The following is an 18855-nucleotide window of genomic DNA, read 5'->3' on the forward strand; positions in this document are numbered from 1 at the left end:
CATGGAAAAAAGGTGGATTGGTGAGTTGGGACGGCATCTTCCTGGTAACCTGGGTCTGTGATCCTGTTAAGATGTGTGGTTAGCTTCTGCTGTGTAGAAGCAGGATGTGTACTTAAAAGGCTCCTCTAGCATGATATAGATGAAAATTTCAAGAGCAAAACCAAGTAGCAAAGAAAGTCCTCCACAGAAACGTTACATATTTTAGAGTCTTCTACCTAGACAAATTTACAGTATTTTGTGTGTGTCAGGAAGAGGGAGGGCCCCTGTTATTCTCTGACTGTTATTTGTATGCAATTTATATAACAAAGCCACAAAAGGTCAATTTGAAAAAGGAATAAAATGATTAAGCAAATATTTCATAGCAGTCATTCAAAAGTTCTGGTTAATTGTAAAGGATTTGGATCAGATTAGAGAGTTTTGTCTTCCCAATGATTAAAGAGAAAGGAAACGGTGAGGTAAATAACCAGGTAGAAATAATGATGCACTTTAAATCTTCCACATGAATGAGTTGATCTGTTAACAGCTAATGCACTATGCTGCCCCCCCCCTCACCCCGCCATAATCAGCCTTTTGTCACATACTAGTGAAATCCATTAGCTGCAACTTCCTTATCAACTTCCAAGGCTTTCCAGCTACTACAATATTTGCATATTTAACAATTCATTTGACTGGTATCAACTCTCATTTACCAAGTGCTTGAGAGGAAAAACAAGACATCGTGTGCAGAAATCCTGTTTAAAAAAATACGTAATGACAGCTCCTTTTAATAAAAAGATTTATCTGAAATACACGGGATTGGAGAATACTTGGCAAAAATTTGAGACGTCTCAACAACTTTTAAAACAATGTTCTAATTTAAGGATTGTGAGTGTAGGGGAAAGCTTTTAACTTCAGTATTTCAATCAGCTTCTAGTTTCATTCATGCCCTTATTCACCAGAGATTTTATTTCACTTTTCTCTGCAATACTTGCAGAGAATTTCCTTCACTTGTCTACTGAATTCTTTCAGCAGTGCTACTTTCTAGTACTTATGGCATCATCACTACAATGCCACCATAAAAATACCTATTATAAAATTCAGAAATTTGAGAGGGTATCAGAAAAGAAAACATCACTGAATAAATCAAGAAAAGGAGGGAGCTGATAAAGCCTTGGGAAGATTCCGTTTTGACACAAACGTCATGGTAATCTTCTTTGGTAAAACAGCAAACATGGAAGGAATGCATGACAGTTACATGGAGGTTTTTGCCAAGTGTATTTTTAAAAATACACATGAATTTTGCATTGGATCTTTAACATTCCACATTAACTGGTTTGCAGGCATGCTTCTGAAGAATGTAAAGTACATAAAAATGCAAAACCCTTACTTATCTCTAATTTTCTTTGATGGCTTTCAATAAAAATACACAGATTTACATACCTTGAGTTTTGTTACTTTGACAGCTAACTAGATGTGCTTCCAACAACTGAAGAGACCACATCCGTCAGGCATTGAGTCTCAACAGCAGGGGTAATACCAAGAAGGTGGCAGAGCTGGGATACTGTGCCATAAAAACCGCAGCATCACATTTGTCTCCAACAGGTGTGCAGATGACTGACTTCTTGTATTTTGATACTAAATACAACCAACAAAATCATAAACTTGTGTGGCTTTGTTATCAATTAATATGTACAATATGATTGAAATAACCAGGGAGCTGCTAAAGTCCTGTGTACAACCCCCATCAGCTAATATTTAAAATAGGGAAACAATAACTAGACATGATTTAGGAACTAACTACTAGACAATGGAGCTTTAAGTTTATGTCAGAAAAGGTAATGAGTCGTGGTTGGTCAATAAACCTGAAGGACTGCCAAGATTAGGGAAGAAGTAGGTAAAAAGTAATTTCTACAGGGGGAGATCACGACCACCGCCTCACTGACCACCTACTCAAATGATACCACCTACTCAAAAGAAGACAACGAAGGAAGAAGACAGAGTCAGCGCACTACTTTAAATGAGAGGTGAAGAAGAAAGAACCAATCATTAAGGGAAATAATAATGAATATGTATTACTTAAGTATAAAAATGTGGGAATTTTTGAGACAAGGGTGTGCTGCCTTGAGACAGGCACCCATTCATGCGCATCAATGAAATTAATTTGAAAACACCTTGACTCTGTGTGTTATTGGCTTGCACACTGGGTAAACGAATCTGCTTTTAGGACAACAGCTTGGTAAAATTGCCAGTCCACGTGCTTAACCAACTTTAAGGACAGAGAGGGCAACTCTATCCCAATGTGGCTGGAAAGGAACAGAGCTACCTTCACACAAGAAAGGTCACCCTCCATCATCCTTTTACATGGTAGTACAATATCTATGCTCACTCTGCTTCCCGGGCAAATCCAAGAGACGTGACCTTGCTGAGGCATTAGGCTGGCCTCCATCCTGTGCAATACAAAGGCAGATGAAATCCCTCAATGAAAATAAACCTGCATTCATACATATTGCTGTTTTTCATGACTAAAGGTACAATCCAAGGACATAAGTGAGATGATACAGCTACAAGTGTTGCAGAGTGCAGTGCTCCTGAAGTTCTGTCTTTCAAACGAGACATCATATAAAGGTGCTGACATCTCCAGGTTATTAAAGAGATCACAGCACTATTATCTTCACAGTATGATGACATCTTATGTTTAACTGTCTTTTAGTAATGTAAATATGCCCAAATGCAGCATACTTAAGAATTCAAATCATAAACTGTTATTACAAACCATAAAATGTTATTACAATTGCTAAAGGAAATAACTAAACTGAACATAGAGAACAAGTCATATAAGATGGACAGTCATACCCAAGTGACTAACTTTCTCAGGCATTACTTAACCTATTTGTAGTCATTATCTATTGGTAGCAATATAGTTATTTCTAAAAGCAAAATTTAGTCTACACTTCAATTTCTAATTGGTGAGGTTTTTCCCCCAAATGCCTTTGAGAAAATAAAACTTATTTCTCTGCTTTAAAAAAATTTCATGATCAATCTATTACCTCTGGCTTCAGCTAAGTATATGACCTGACAAGAAGACAGACAGCATCCTTCTCTGAATGCTTTGGTACACAGCCTCCTAATCATCATTAATGAAACACTGCAGAATGTTGCAAAGGAATGTGAACAGCAAAACCCCGTGTTAACTTGAAACTGATGTATCTTACAGTACTTTGTTTCAACACTCCTACTCACCACATATATGAACTCTAATCAATTATATACAGTTAATAGACATTGCCTGTCTATAACATCTTTGCTGGGAATATAACATACTAACCGTTAATAATAAGGGTTAACATGAGGATGATGATATTGCAGATTGATACATCTGGAAGCCAGACTGAATAGCTTCTGATTAGGTAAAATGTTAGTCAGAGGTATCTATGGTGAAGGTGGCTATTCTTTAAAGCCTAGCTAGGCACCCTCACAAGGGTACAGCCTGGTAATTATGTGCACAGTATTTAAGGTTTCATTAAACCAATCAGAACATCTTAGAATTCTTTTTTTGAGTATGCTTTACACCAGAAGTTTCATATTAGAAATACCGTTTTCAGAAATGTAACGGAGAATCTTATGTTCAACACCATTCATTTAAGATGATAAATTATTTGCATTAAATGCATTATTTATTATAAGCTTCAACATGTCTTTATCAATGTTGTTTAGACAATTTATATTTACATTACTAGGCAATTATGAACAGAAAAGGCAGTCCAGAACATTATATTCTCTGGTGCACATAGGGCAAAATTTAAACCATAACCGCTACCGCAGGTTAAGCTATATGACAAAAACAAGCTAATGGACAACAATGTATTTTATTTCTGGCAGCACTAAGGGTATTTTATGCACTCTATACAGGGAGACTAACAAACAGGATCGCTAATACAATATAGCATTCAGACTATCGTAGTACGACTCTGTAGAAGAGTTAATGCTCTTGAGTACCAAATTCAGGAATTAAAATTCACTGAAGGCATTGACTTCAAAGGTCCCTGAATGGTATTCAGAAGCCCAGCTCAGCTACTGTTGAGGTAAATGAGAGCTTTATCTTGAAACTTGAAAATTCCACCCTTTATTAACTAAGTATTAAGGCTAAGTTGCATGACGAAACTAACGAATGGTCCAGAAGAGATAACCAGGAAATTACTAGTCAGTAATTACTCCACAGTAACTACATAGTACCACTTGAAATGATTAAGCAGCAGGTTGTAAACAAGTGAACAGAAACATGTGAAATGTGTGCTTGAATCCACTACATGTTTAGCAGGCCAGGTGCATCAAGGAAACTCAAAGGAAAATTAGAGGTTCACAAGAAAAAAAAGGTTTCAGCAGTCCAAACCACAGACTGCCAGGGTACAGGAACAGTGCATCAGGGCGTGCACATTTAGTTCACTATCCTAAATGCCTGCCACTGAATAAAATGAACCTTCAGAGAAGGTGGACCTCATCTGAGCAAGATGTGCTGCTAGACTGACCAGAATGGCTGCTCTTCATGTGTCAAGTCCTCAGCAAAGATCTCAAGGAGTTTTAAATATTTATATACCCCAAGAGAAGTCCTCTAGTTCTGGGCTTTGTGACAAAAAAATGCAGCTTTTGTAACTCCCCCTATCCCCAGACTAGTTTGTTTATCACTCCAATGAAAAAATAATTTATGTGTGTGTTTTCGTCAAGAACAGCAGCTCCAAGTCATGTTACAAACTGTACAACAATTAATGTGCACTTCTCATACAAGCGTTTCCAGGGCTGGTAGGAAGAACAGAGGCATACACTTTGCCTTCCTGTTCTTTTACCACCTCTTTTGAGAAGTAACAGTGAAAATCGCAATTCATAGGACAGAATAACGTGTTATCTGTCCATAAAGTCACCAAAGGAAAGATCTTTACCTTGCTTGAAAAGGTATGCACATCATTCCTTAACATTTCAATTTCTACAAAAAATATCCCTTTTGGCTATGTAGGCACCAAAACTCACTGAGGGATAGCAGCGTGAAAGCTGCCAGTGAGCAAAAGTAAAAAGAGCTGAAGTTTCAGTCACTTAGAAACAAAGGCACAGGTCTCTGGATGAATGCCTGTGGAAGAAACGTGTTCCATACAGGAGGGAAGAGGACAGGAAAACAGTGAGGCAAACCATCTGAAATCAACGTATTCAGTGCAAGAATAACAAAACACCCATCCTTCTCAGAACAGTTATCTTTTTCAACCTACAGTAAGTCTATGGTCCCAGCTATATTAAGAAAGCTTTGCTGGTGTGTATTGATATATATATTATGGTCAAAGCAGTTCTTGTGTAAACATAGCTACATCAGATGAATTACAATTTGTTACAGTAAAATAAAAATCTTCCTACACAGCTTTACGGAAGCAGTAGTCAATAATGTTACAGCCACTCTCCCAGTACTATTTATCCCAGTTTAGTATACACTGCTATATTTGTATACAGTACATATGCTGCTTAAGTATCCCTACTGTAAACAGTGTGCCACTTGCATGCCACTTACAAGTTGTTTCAAAATAACTTCACACTTACACCTCTTTCCAGGGTGCTGCCTTACATACAACACAATTAGCAAGATAAAAATAAAAGACGATATATACCTTTCCTAAAATCTCTGAAGTGCTTCAGCCTATTCCCCCGCTATTCACAAAGGCATGGTCCTCAGTAACTTGCACCATACCATAGCATTTGTGCCAGCAAATCCTCCAGCACCAAGACTTCCTAACTGGCAAGGGACTTACTAAAGCACCACTACCCATTGTATGCTGACTAATATCCATACCTTTTTACAACATGAAGATAAAACTTGCTCTTCACCTTTTTCTTCTACCACAAACTGTAAGGAACCAAGGCCCTGACTGAAGGCTAATGATTGAAAAAGAAATCTTGAACTAACAAGAATGAAGAGCATCACATTTAGTGATACACAGGGGCTCCAGTAATTTGTCTTGCTGCTGCTGCTGCTATCTCACTAACCTCTACCACAAAAATACCCATGGGCTTAGTTGCCCAAGAGCGAGGCTGTGTTTATCTGAACAGTGCTCTCCCAATTGGCCTGACATCCATTTTGGATCAGTACGATCTTGTCCAGCTCTTGCATGTGAAAGCTCTCCAAGAGATCTCCTGAGTGATCATCTTACTTGGCAAGTGTTTGTATTTTATCTAGCCTGACTAATAGCATATGGTTTTGTAATTCTGCAATAACAACAGGTTTTGGTCCTCTTAGAATGAAGTGCAGGTAGTGTTTGCATTCATTGCAACACACTTTGATGCCCTTTCTGGGAGGCAGCTTATTCAAATACTGACCAGAAAAATCTTCCTCATTATTTAAGCATTGTTAAATCACCCAAATTTATATCTTAAATATACTGTCCAACAGGTGCAAGATTACCGAGTAAAAAGAGATCTTAAGATCAAGATACTTACAAAAAGCAGAAGCAGAAGTGGAGTTATAACAATGCCCTGGAAGAAACAAACAAAGAAACAAAAAAGTCTGTTAGTCAGGGAAGCAGAATAGTCCTTCCTTACTTGTACCTTAGTGCACGGAAATACAAAAACATCATTCAACATCATAGAAATTAAATAGCAAGAAGTTCAACTTTGCTCTTCACTGCGTACGTTCTTTAATATCTGTACACTGATCATTTTATAAACTATACTCAGTACAAAGTATCTTTTTTTACCTCTCCTTCCCCCATTTTGCACCTAAGCCCTTCTATTCTAAAAGATCCGATATACAGAAATATAGATCATTTATTTTAAAAAACATATTAAAGCTCTCCTCTCACTGCTGTATCTTAACTTCACTAAACTGCTCCTCCTTAGGGGGAGACTTGTGATCAAGTCCCATGCTACCCAGTCCCAGGTCCTCTTCTGCGCAAAAGCCACATCAACCGTGATGAATTAGGTGTCGTGACTGTGTAATGTAAACTGATATTCCCGAAGGAAATGAGCTGAGATCTCAAAACTCATTTCACTTGATTAGACTTTGCGTCTCACTGGTAGAAGGCAAGTCTTTCATCTAATTTAATCACACAGGACCACCTCAGCTTTCCACATCCCCCAGGCAGACGCAAGCAAAAAGATTTGTTGCCATCACTGACAAGGAACAGGTTTAAAGCTGATGATTGGACAAAACAGAGGATTTTAGGTTTCATGAGAGCAAATCTTAAAATGAGTTGTTTGGGTTGGGAGTTAACATGACATGCATCAGTTTCATAGCTGCAAATAGCAATTCCCCATCATCCTTCCATCTGACTTCAATATTTTATTATTGCTCAATAAAATGATTCTATCATTTAATGCATGCTAATTCACAAAGCTTGCTCAGAACTTCTCTAAGCCAAGACTATTCTTCATTCAGATATGTCTCAAGAATAACTAGTCTTTCAGCTACTCACAAACTTTATTGTTTAAAGGACACAAGTCTAAAACTTGCTCACATCCATCTAAAAGGATGTTTATTTTCTGTTTGATTTTATCTCCAAGTGAAAAACAATCGAATAAAAAAAGCTGTTGTCCCCTGCTTTTCATTTAACCTTGAGCAACACAGCTTGACTTCAATCTTTTGGAAGCTAATATAAAGAAAAACCTTAAGACTAGTTTTGTATTTGCTTTCTGGGTCCACAAAAAGTCATGGATCCAGACAGCCCATTAGGCACAGAGAGTTCCTATTGTGCTCTTAAAACAAAATGCAACAAGTAAATGCCACAAATGATAGCAGACAAGAAGGATTGAGGAGGCAACAGTTAAGCTGTGCGACTTGAAGGCTCTGCAGAATTTCAAAACGTATTTTGAAATAAATAATACATGCCATATCTGACTGCCCCACAGCCTAGCTATCAATAATCATTTATCTTTTTTGCAAATGTCACAACTGAGATCATAAAAGAGTAGAAAGAAGAAGTAGAAGCAGTAAGAATTGCTTCAGGGAGTCACTCACTGTTTACAGGGAGGCCCAGACCAAAATGCAGGTAACAGTTATGAAGAAATATAGGTGTTCAAGTATACCAGCCGTAGAGGAAGAACCAAAAGTTGAAGAAGGGAGGAAGTGCTAAGAGCTGAACTGACACTTCCATGCAGTAGCATCTATGATGCTTAGAACAGAGAACTGACAGTAAGATCTGTATAACGCAGATGCAACACAGTCACTTCATCACAACAACCAAACTCCAGCTTTTATGAACTACTACTAAGAATACGTGAGCCTGACTTTCCCCTTCTTCCCCTTTCCCCATTGACAACTACACTGCACAGCTCAAATATTACCAAGTGCTTGAGAATTTCCTAAGTATTATGTAATTTTGGGGTGGCAGAACACCACTGCAACAGGGTTCCACCTTCAGACCTTCACATGAGTGAAGAGGAGCATGCATGGAGCGGGAAGTGATACGCCAAAAACATACTATACTCCAAATGAGCATTGAGTGTAGGGAGAAGAGAGCACGCTGTCAGCTGGTGAGTACAGCCAGCTCTCCTCTAAATCTGAAGGAACTCATTGATTCAGCACCATTAGTCATCTCTTACGCGCTTCATGCCTCGGTATATTTCATAGCGCTTTTATACACTACAAAAAAAAAGCGAAGGTAAAAAAACCGAACCAAAACAATCTTCCCCTTTAAATAAAGATGGTACCCTTCCTCTTTAGGATGGGACCTGTGACTTGGTATATATTTGCTTTAGAAGCTTGGTGATATTAATCATATGGGCAACAGCCACTGCTAATTCAAAGCATATGTCACAGAAGGAAACATTACCTCTGTGACAGTAACACTTCACAATTCTTTAAGCGGAGAGGAAGAGAATCCTAGTATACATCATAAATAGAGTCCTGATTAAGCCTGTTGAAAATCCAGCATTCAGAAGGTCAATTCTAGCAATTCTTTACAAAATTTTATTAAGATCACCAGGTTTAATAGCAATCACAGAAGCAAGTTTCCTGTTGCCTCACCACAGAAAGGATTTACAAGGTTGAAGTTTCCCATTTGCAACACATATGCAATTCCTTGGGAAGCTAAACAATTACCTGACAGAACAGACAAGATCATATTAAAAAATAGATGCTGTTGATGAATCAGAGTAATTTGATGTTAATGTTTTATTTTGATAAGGAACGCTGGTTTGAAAAACCACAGGAATTACATTAAAACCAAAGGGGTTTTTTCCGTCATTAGTGTTGTGGTGACTGTGACGGCTTACAGGTGCAAGCAAGGTGAGATTTGTTAGGGGAGGGAACCTTTGTTACCGGACCAACTGATGCAGTTGGTAAAGAACAAACTTTGGACACATAAAGCCCATTTATATGGTACCTGAAGACACTGATGTGCTTTTATGTGCAAAAGCCCTTCTCTTCAGGTTTCTGTTCCAGATTTGAAGAAGGGTTTACATGACTACAGTGTATCTGTCTAGCAAAAGGTATTACCTTTCCCTGCACACACTGCCTTGCTTCAACATGTTACCTCTTCATTAGAAACGTGCTCCTCAATATGCTCATAAGCATTATGTGATGCGTCTCAATTCATACCCACTAAAGAATAACATCTAGAGCACATTAAGTCTAAAGCCAACTGATAGAAAATACAGACGACGATTTAGGTTTTGAAGGTAAAACCAGAATCTGGTTCATTTGGAATAAAGAAAAGGTGGAAGAAAACAATTAACTTTACACAGTCCAGCTCACACACTAGCAGAGGCTTCACAAAGACGAGCATATTCTGACACCGGCAGTGTGGCTGCTTTCTAAGACTACAACAGGCTGAAAAGCACAAAGGAAGCTAAAAACTAAAATAAAGACTATCGTTTGTAAGTCCATTGGACACTCACACCATCAGAGAGGAAAAAGTAACTAAATTTGACTATGCTTTTCCCTGCCTTGCTTCCCAGGCAAGTGCTGTCAAACACATAGTGTATGGAGATAAACAGATTGTAGATTAGCACTTCCAGCAGAAGCTGAGCATCTGCCCTTGAGAATGCAAGGTCATTACACAGTTTTAGCATCTTCAAAATTCGGGTGGAGTGTTAAGCTTTCCGACTGCTGCCCACAATGGAGTCAAAGTTGTAAAGTGACTGCCGTTTGCTATCAGCAGAAAAACTTTCAAGAAATCCATTTACACCTCTGATGTGAAAGACTGACTGAATATATTTCAATTATTTTAGTGGAAAGGGAAGAAAAATCTCAGCCTGACCTGAGACACTGATACAACATAGGAGCCTGAATAGTCAGATACCTGTAAACACATTTCTTTTAACAGTAAAGGTCATGAAACATGTCTTAATTAAGAGAGTTTAAATATAGGTTTGTGTGTGTGAGTATGTACGTAAACATACACTTTAACAGGAAGGACATACTTGGAGACCCATTTAATTGTTATTTGCCTTGTATAGATAAAGATGTTAAGAGGTCGTCTATATGTTTCATCCAGTACAGCATTGCTGTAGAGCAGATATTAAAAGGTGATTATTCTCCAAAAGAATATGTAGAATCAATACATGTAATTGGCTGCCAAATCGGACAGCAAAAGGAAGTAACATAATGGATTTGAAACTATGATGGCAAATCATTAAGAAAGAAATTATGCAAATAGTAAGAGGAAGGTGGGCACAGATCCAGAGGGACACGTGGTAGAAGACGAGTAAGGATTATTGTAATGAGGCATGAAATACATGTGAACTTTCCTTCCTTTCCCTTACCCACAAATTTCCCATGCAATTTTTCTTCATTCTTACAGATCATCAGTATGACATGCATGTGGCAATTACTAGTGAAAAAAACCTTAACCAAAGTCACATCTGATTTATCTTAAGTATGGCTAGAAAGAAAAAAGAAAAAAAAAAAAGGGGTTGTGTAATCAAGGTTCTGAACAAATTTGCATTTTCTGAAATCAATTATCTACTCATGCTTACAGCTACAGATCTTCTTGAATGCTTCATCAGAGCAGGACACAAAAGGAGCAAAAGTGTAAGCAGCGTTATGTTATAAATTGAATAAAGGTTAGTAAAGTGTCAACTGGGCAACATTTCCATTCCTAGTGATAGGGTAAGGTGCGAGAAAAATGGCTATGAACTCTGGGTAATTTAATGAGAAAACAAGCATGAATGAGGACTGAAACTCAATCTTCATCTGTGTACAGCAGTATTTCTCATGCGGTTTTATTTCAAGAGTCACTGGCACTTTTTGGAAAAAAAAGAGCAAACAAAAAGACCCAGCCCCCCCCTCTCCCCCCAAACCCAAAACTGCGTGGTTTTTCTGATTACAACATGAGAGATAAACTTTACCTTGAAACGCTTCTTATTTCTATTTCTTCCTATGTCTTTTGTTTCCTTGCTTTTGTGCTTGGAAGTGTGTTTTTAAAAAAAAAAATTTTTTTCCTTTTATTTTGTTTTCGACAAATTTGCAGACAACTTTATAGTTTTTTACATTTCAAAAAGAGAACCCTGCCTCTAGAAAAGTACTTCTAGGTCTGAATTAGGTATGTTTGTGAGCAACAGACAGCTAGTACCAAAGTTCTGACAGAATACAGATAAACAGATGTTCTCAAAAAATCTGGTATCATCACAAAGGAAAAAAAGTGGGCTCTCCTAACGGTCAAATATCTTATTGTTCAGTGTTTTCAAGAACATGATAGAGATTGTAAAGACCACGACAGCACTCAAAGCCAGCTCTCAGTCCATTCTAATGAAGGAGTACAAGACTTCCCCCTGCCCTCAGCCCCCAGACTGGTCACAGCTCCACAATTCCACATTGCGACATGACACCTGTGTAAAACGTTGCTTATTACCTGCAATACCACATTATGCCTCCTCTTGAATAAAATCATTTAAGGTATAGTCCCATGCCAAACTGATTTGCAGTAATCTTAATTTTAGACATCATATAAAGAATGACTCCTACTGCTGAAACAGGGCTTTCACATACCTGGATAACCAGTCAAAATCCTCAGAAATGAGTTATGCACTAGTATTTGGATCAAGTGGCTGCAGGAGCCTATTTGAGACAACCTTTTTCTGGGTTCTTTAAACAGTTTTTAATATTTGTGTAAGCATGGCCATACAAACTATGCTGTTCATTTGTTCCTACTTAAAGATGACATTGGAGATGACAAATTTTTGTTGAATGAAATGTTGAAACAGATTTTCACAATAAAACATATGTTTTCCCCCTTTTCAAACTTCATGTCCATGTAAACGATGTAAATGCTTGGGTTTATCTCTTGCAATCTCAGAGATTAAGTTAGAACTGCACCTTCTGGTGTGCTTGTAATTTCAGTCATTGCCCCATGACGCAACTTCAATGTCCCTGTGTTGCTCCCCCATGGACATCACAGAAGCTCCTGATGCCAAATAATCACTTGCCTTTTGTTTTCCAATTTAATTATTTTCAAAATCATTTCAGGTGCAAAATACAGGCCTTTAGAAGTCTCCTACCATATATTACTTTTCTGTCAGCTACTCCAGTGATATTGCTGCTTCTGAGAAGGCTAATACAACTGTAGGACTTCAAAATAAAATATGTAATTTAGCTCTGTATTGTCCTGTTTTATATCAAATGACTGATCTGAATGCTAGGAAGAACAAACGCTTATGAATTGATGCTTTTTAGGATGCTAAATACACCCATCCTCCCCATAATAAATAATAGGAAAAATCTAAAAAGATATTGAAAACAGCATGAAGTTAAATTCACACATTTTTGTTAAATTCATAAACACTTTACAACACCAAGGCAATGAACTACAATACAAAATTGAAAATACAATTCTACATAACCCCAATTCAACTACAATTATAAATAAGTACCACAACAATAGCTACAACTCATCCAATTAGGCCAATAACAACAAAACTGTAAAATTAGAAGCACTATGTCAAAACGTCTTTTTTTGTTTATCAGAGGGGACAAAATAAACCAGATTTCGTATCAACTATGAGATTATGCATAGTACTTTGTGAATTGTTCCAGACATTGTACCATCTTTGCTCTGTTGTGTCAACCTAGTGGCCTCTACTGTGGGAAAGGAAATTAAAAAAAAAAATATTAAAAAGCATACTAGCATCAGGTAATAGCAGAAATCAAAAGCATTTCCACTACTTTATTAATAATTACTAATTGCAGATGTTCCCCTCACACACATTTTAAGCAAGTATAAAATTGAAATGGAATCAGAAGGAATGCAAGCAGCCAGAATTTGGTTCTTCTAACACAACAGAACTTAGAAACTAAGAAAGCGATCTGAACTACTGGCCATAACACTACCGCACTTGTCACAGACTGAGTGTAAAGAATAAAACCAAAAGGAGAAAGCAATTTTTTCAGTAAGGTTGAGACATGAGGCTCCAGTATCAAATTGAGAGTTAAGCCAAGAGTATGAAAACAGTATTTCAGAAAGGTAAAACTCCGTACAAGCCTAGTTTGCCTGGCTTCCCAGCAGAGGGCATCTTCAACACATTAGAAATTTTCTTCTTACACAGCAACAGAATAGTTCAGCACACAGTAGTAAGGACCCTGCAGTTTTAAAGCAACTATAAAAACTTCTCGGGTCTTTGCAGGTGATACTGGAATAGTATCTGGAACGATGCAGAAAATACAACAAAAGTGCTGCTGGGGAAACTGCTTCTGGCCACGCTTCCCGAGTGCTGCAGCCTCCTGGTACCGCAGCAGCTCTGCAGTGCTGTGCGTGACCAAAGGAGATTTTGGTGGGCCTTTGCTCAGGTGTCTGGAATGGGTCAAGCCATGTTCCCCACTCAAACTTTGTAACGCCTTCCTGCAACTTTTTATTGTGCCACTCTCTCTTGTGCAGCAAGTTCAAGTCAGCTGTCTCGTTAACACCTTCAGTGCATTCAGTGATACCACCGAGCCTGTAGCTCCAACTGTTTCCCATTTCCTCTTCAGTTGCTTTTGCTGACCATCATTCCTGGCCTCAAGATTTTCTTCCTCTCCTTTATGTCCCACCTCAATGAGAATCTTTAAGAACTTCCTCATATGCATGATACTTTTCCTAATTCCAGCTCATTAACCATTGTCTGTTGCTATTCAAATTTATTTCTCATGCGGTGTCAGCAGAGAACAAGATCACTGTAATTCTGTATGTCAGCATAGGAACTGAATTTATACACTGCCATTAGGTGGGCCTTCCCTAGAGGAGGCATTAAAGGGAGAAAGGAACTTCTCAATCATCCACACCCATGCATTTTTCAGAGCGATCCCCTTGTCTTTGCAAAAATCACTTTGACACAATCCTGTAATTTCTACAATGCAGGCAGGTTCCCACACTGTACAGCATGACCTCAGTGAGACTGAGGAGGAAGGATGCACAGCTTGTAGGATTAGGGTGTCTGCAGGTGTAAGCATGGCCCTTTCTTGATAAAGAGTTTAATGTAAGGGTATAATAAACTCACAGTTACATGCTTCGGGGTGCATGTTAAGTGCAAGGTATGTCAGTGCAGTGTTAAGGATGCATCACAATTTCTCCTTTGTTTTGTATGTAGAAAACAGAAATGCAGTAACATACACATTTTAGAAGAAAAGTTATTTTCCCATCGAATTTTTAAGTCTGTTTTCTTGCAGAAGAAAGTTACAAAGGATTTAAATTTCTCCTGGATTTGGATTTGTGTCAAGTAACCAGGAAATCCTAATTTTAATTACTAAGACGACATCACTATTACTAGCAAAACGTGCCAGGCTCAGCACCTCTGCTATCACAAAACCATTTGGCAATATGAAAGGATGGGCACACTAGATGGTGCTGTGGGACCTTCCAGGGAAAAGAACCTCCTTCTAACGCAGAAGTTGTTGTGCTGTTGAATTAGCCACATAGTTGATTCCGTATTTTGAAACACATTAAAGAGTACTGAGTCACAACAAGAGAAACCAGAACCACAGAAATGGAAGGAATATGCTAAGCAAACATTCTGCTTTGACTGACACTGCTTTTTGGAATAGCTAAGTGCCCCTCTTTGACTGGAATGGTTTCTCATCTCTCCTTCCCAAAACAAGAGAAAGCAGTTTTTATGCTCTACACCAGTCTTACTTTAAAGGGCTCTACACGTAAAACAGAATTGAAACAGTGATGTCCGAAGTCAGAGATCCAACAGAGCAAGGTCTCTACAAGCCTATTCTGTCCTTCCTTGTGAGCTGGACCTAATCACCCTCTAGCACTCAGTATTTTATTCTGTTAAACGTTTTAAACAATATTTTAACACAATAACCTTTGAATAAACTGTGAATTAACTTTTCCTGCCATGATTATCAGTTGCGTGAAAGAAAACAGAAGCGTAAGGGGAAAATTACAGAAAACTAAGAGAAAAGCTGTAACAAATACTACAGAAATGAGCAGTTATAAGCAGTTATCAAAATTGATTCTACTTATTACTTTCTATAGCTTTCCTTGTAACTGAAAGCTATTTAAGTAGAACAGTTTCTGTATAAACACACCATCAATATATGAAGCAAAGCGCATTTCATTTTATTAACATAAATGCTATGTTTAAATAAACTGCTATCTATCTCTCTCATTTTTCTTCAAGCCAAGAACCTCAAACAGTGCAAGTATGAAAGACAGTACAACCCCTCTTTGACACAAGGAAGAAAATAAAAACTTTGTATAATGGGCAGGAGTGCTGTACCAATAAAAACCTATAAGAATTAATTATGAATCAGTAGTAGAAAAACACTTTCTTAGCGTTGCAAAGGTCTCTTGGTGACCTACTATTCAGAAATACTGCTTATATCACTGGAGTGCTGCCATAATTCTCATATTCACCCAAAATGTGGGTTTGGTCTGTGGTATCCATGAAATGAGATACCACTCCCCCCACACCCCCCAAATCAAACCAACAGCATAGTTTGTCTATAATTATTGTTATAGATAAATTAGCTTACATTGGTTTCGTCAGGAAAAGGTCTCATCAGCCAAGGTGCTAACTAGACTCTGTAAGGTGAGAAATGCCCTCCAAATCCCCCAGGGTAAATGATGCTCAGGACCCTTCAGGATCATTTCTAACTCTGCTGGAAAGTTAAACTATTAATAAATTAGTTTGAGAGTGAGCTCACTCAGACATTCTCTTTTTCCTTTAGTCTAAGTGCCCTGACTTGTTTTACTAAAATGAATCACAAAGCTCATTCAATCTGTTTCCACTATTATTCCCAGATATGATTTCCTCTCAGAATTGAGTATTTCAAAGGCCAAACCCAACCAAAATGCACACATGCATGTGCGTGTGCGCACGCGTATACACAAACCCCCCAAAACCCAGCCCCCAATATGGTAATCTATATTGCTTGTGTTCTGTGCTGCCTGCCTGGCCCCAAGTCATCAATAATGAATAGAAATGTACAGCTACAGCAGTAGCCTGTGTCATGGGCTTGTCAGGGATTTTTGAAAAGGAACAAAAACACAGGTTTGCCATTTGATTGTGTCTTCTTTTACAAACACAGGACAGACAAAATGAAGGGGTATTTAAAAGGGGGTAATATGATTAACCCTTTTCATACTAATTGACAGATTCTCCCACCATACAGAACGGAAAATTTTTTGCTTGTAATGTAACCAGTATTCTCCTAGGCCTGGGAATTCAACAATAATGTTGATTCTGAGCACAGGGAGGGGAGGTTGCTTCTATTTTAAGATAATGAATACATACTCATGAGGAGTCAAATACCATGGTTTAAACAGAGGGAGGAAAAAAACCTGTTTTGTTTTCCTAGGAATCCAGCAAGTTCAGTCTCAAATAAAATTGTTCTTGAAGAAGAAACTTAATGCATGCAAATACATACACACATAGTCAATGAAAGCAACGGCATTATTAAAAAATATGACGGCATATATGCAGATCCTAATGAGTTAGACAATGTTTAAAAAAAGAGGTGGTTCTTGTATCTATTCTTTCTTTTTAGTGTTCCCAAATACAGTTCTACAGACATCAGGACTGTAGTCTTACAGGAGTGATTATCTCACATTTTACAAACAGAACACACCAGCTGGTATACTACCAATCCACCCCCCGGGGAGGGTGGGTGGCAGACTACAAAATGTCTACAGGACACACACAAACTAAACTGATTGTAAACGCAAATCTTTCTTGCTTTCTACATCTGCATAAATTCCAGAGTAAGTCCTGCATTAAGAAAATTAATAAAAACATTAACTTCCATAGTAACTTCTGTAGTAAATGAGTAAATATTCTCCACTTTGGAAGATGTAACTGAAGATGCAGCCTTGTCTCCAAAAAGCCTGGAACTAGATAATTTGTATTAGAAATGAAAGTATATAAGCACCTACTTTCAACTGGGCATTAAAAGCAAGACATCTCAATTCGAATTAGGTTGCCAGGCCATCTTTTCTAGAAGCCAGCAGCAAATAAAAGCACACGGTTTAAACACAACTGAGGAAAATCTTCACAAAGCAGCAATCCGTAATACGATTTAAAACAGCCTACTCTGTGTTCTGACCTAGTGTTATCTTGCGATAACTGTTTTTAATGGTTAGAATGGGATATTATAGTATTCAGCTGAACAGAACTGTGCATAAATCGCTGAACGTTCATGGGTTGAATATGTTATTAATGACTGTGAATAAGGAAAAAGGACCATAAACCACCTTTCTGTGGCAGATAATAAAATAACTGCCTCAAAAATTACAAGTACACACTATAGCAAACTAAGCTTAAAAAAACTCAAACGACAGAAATGTGATTCTGTTTAAATTAACTGATTCAATTAAGGTCATTTACTTACAAAAGAAACTTTTTTATGTTTAAAGAGTTACCAAATTATTTTATAGCAGAAAAGTTGTTTCTCAATTCTAACTCCAAATATACTTCAGCATGACTAGACTGATTATTATTCATTTTACCAATTCTAAACAAACACTAAAACCTGCTTCTTTTCTCCTACTGACATTATTTTTTTGGTTTTGCAAGTGCTCAGCCACCCCTTTTTTAGCCTACTGCCCCAACACAGGGTTGAGAGCATGAAACTTCTGCATTGTTTTGGATATCCCTGCAGAGTAGACAATCTGCTTAATAGACATTTTAACGTGCTCAGTATGCACATCTGCAACAAGAAAATGCAGGGGTTTGTTCATATGTAGTAGAATGGGCTAAAACCTCTCTTCTTGTTGTTATCAGCGCCATACGAGTCTTGGAATACATTGTAATTTTTTTTTCTTACCATCTGCTTCAAAGATGTTCTTTTTTTAATATGTTATTCACTAGATACAGATGCAGACCTCGCATTCAAGACAAAAGAATGGTGCATTTGTTCAACTGAATGAGATCACTCAAGTCGCAGATGACCTACTAGGCCAAGGTATTGCTTATAGCAGCCTGTCCCTCAGCACAGCATCCTAAATCGCTCATTCCACCTGCTAAAGAAACTGACAACCGCTTTGAAGCATGCAGGAAACTGGTTGAATCTACAGTACTGTCACATCAAAAGAGCTCCATCTACGCTGATTTTAAGCTGGCAGGTCCGAGGAAACCTCACCTCTCTGAAACTCACCTCCACAACCCCATACTGCCTGGCTCACATCTACCATCTGCCCTTGCAAGGAGACAGGAGTGCCGCCTAGGAAGGCTCCCAGGCTGCCCAGCATTGCCCACCTCACCCGAGCACAGCGAGAGGCAGGGTACTGCCGAGAGCTTGAGCGTGGCAACAAGCACCGAAGCCCGTGTCCGCTGCGGTGAGCTTTTGTGGAGCGTCCTCTGACAAAGATGGCACGTCACGGTTTACCTGGAACGGTAACGCCAGCGCGCTCCGGGCGTACTGGAGCAGGTAAGTTGTAGAAAGGTAAAAGCCAGGCAGAGGCAGCCCAAAGAACTGGTTAAAAAAAAAAA

At 38.3% G+C, this 18855-nt stretch overlaps 1 protein-coding gene across 1 annotated transcript in view; it reads right to left on the minus strand.

The window, feature by feature from the left end:
* The window catches only part of SLC10A7 (solute carrier family 10, member 7), a 155302-nt gene that overhangs the window by 44809 nt on the left and 91638 nt on the right, over window positions 1-18855 (minus strand). The window contains exon 6 of the mRNA XM_010576340.1: window positions 6451-6486. Coding sequence (XP_010574642.1) covers window positions 6451-6486 — 36 coding nt within the window. The remainder of the gene's footprint in view (window positions 1-6450; window positions 6487-18855) is intronic.

Source organism: Haliaeetus leucocephalus, unplaced genomic scaffold, assembly GCF_000737465.1.
Source record: "Haliaeetus leucocephalus isolate CR32 unplaced genomic scaffold, Haliaeetus_leucocephalus-4.0 Scaffold21, whole genome shotgun sequence".
Classification (NCBI taxonomy): Eukaryota; Metazoa; Chordata; class Aves; order Accipitriformes; family Accipitridae; genus Haliaeetus; species Haliaeetus leucocephalus.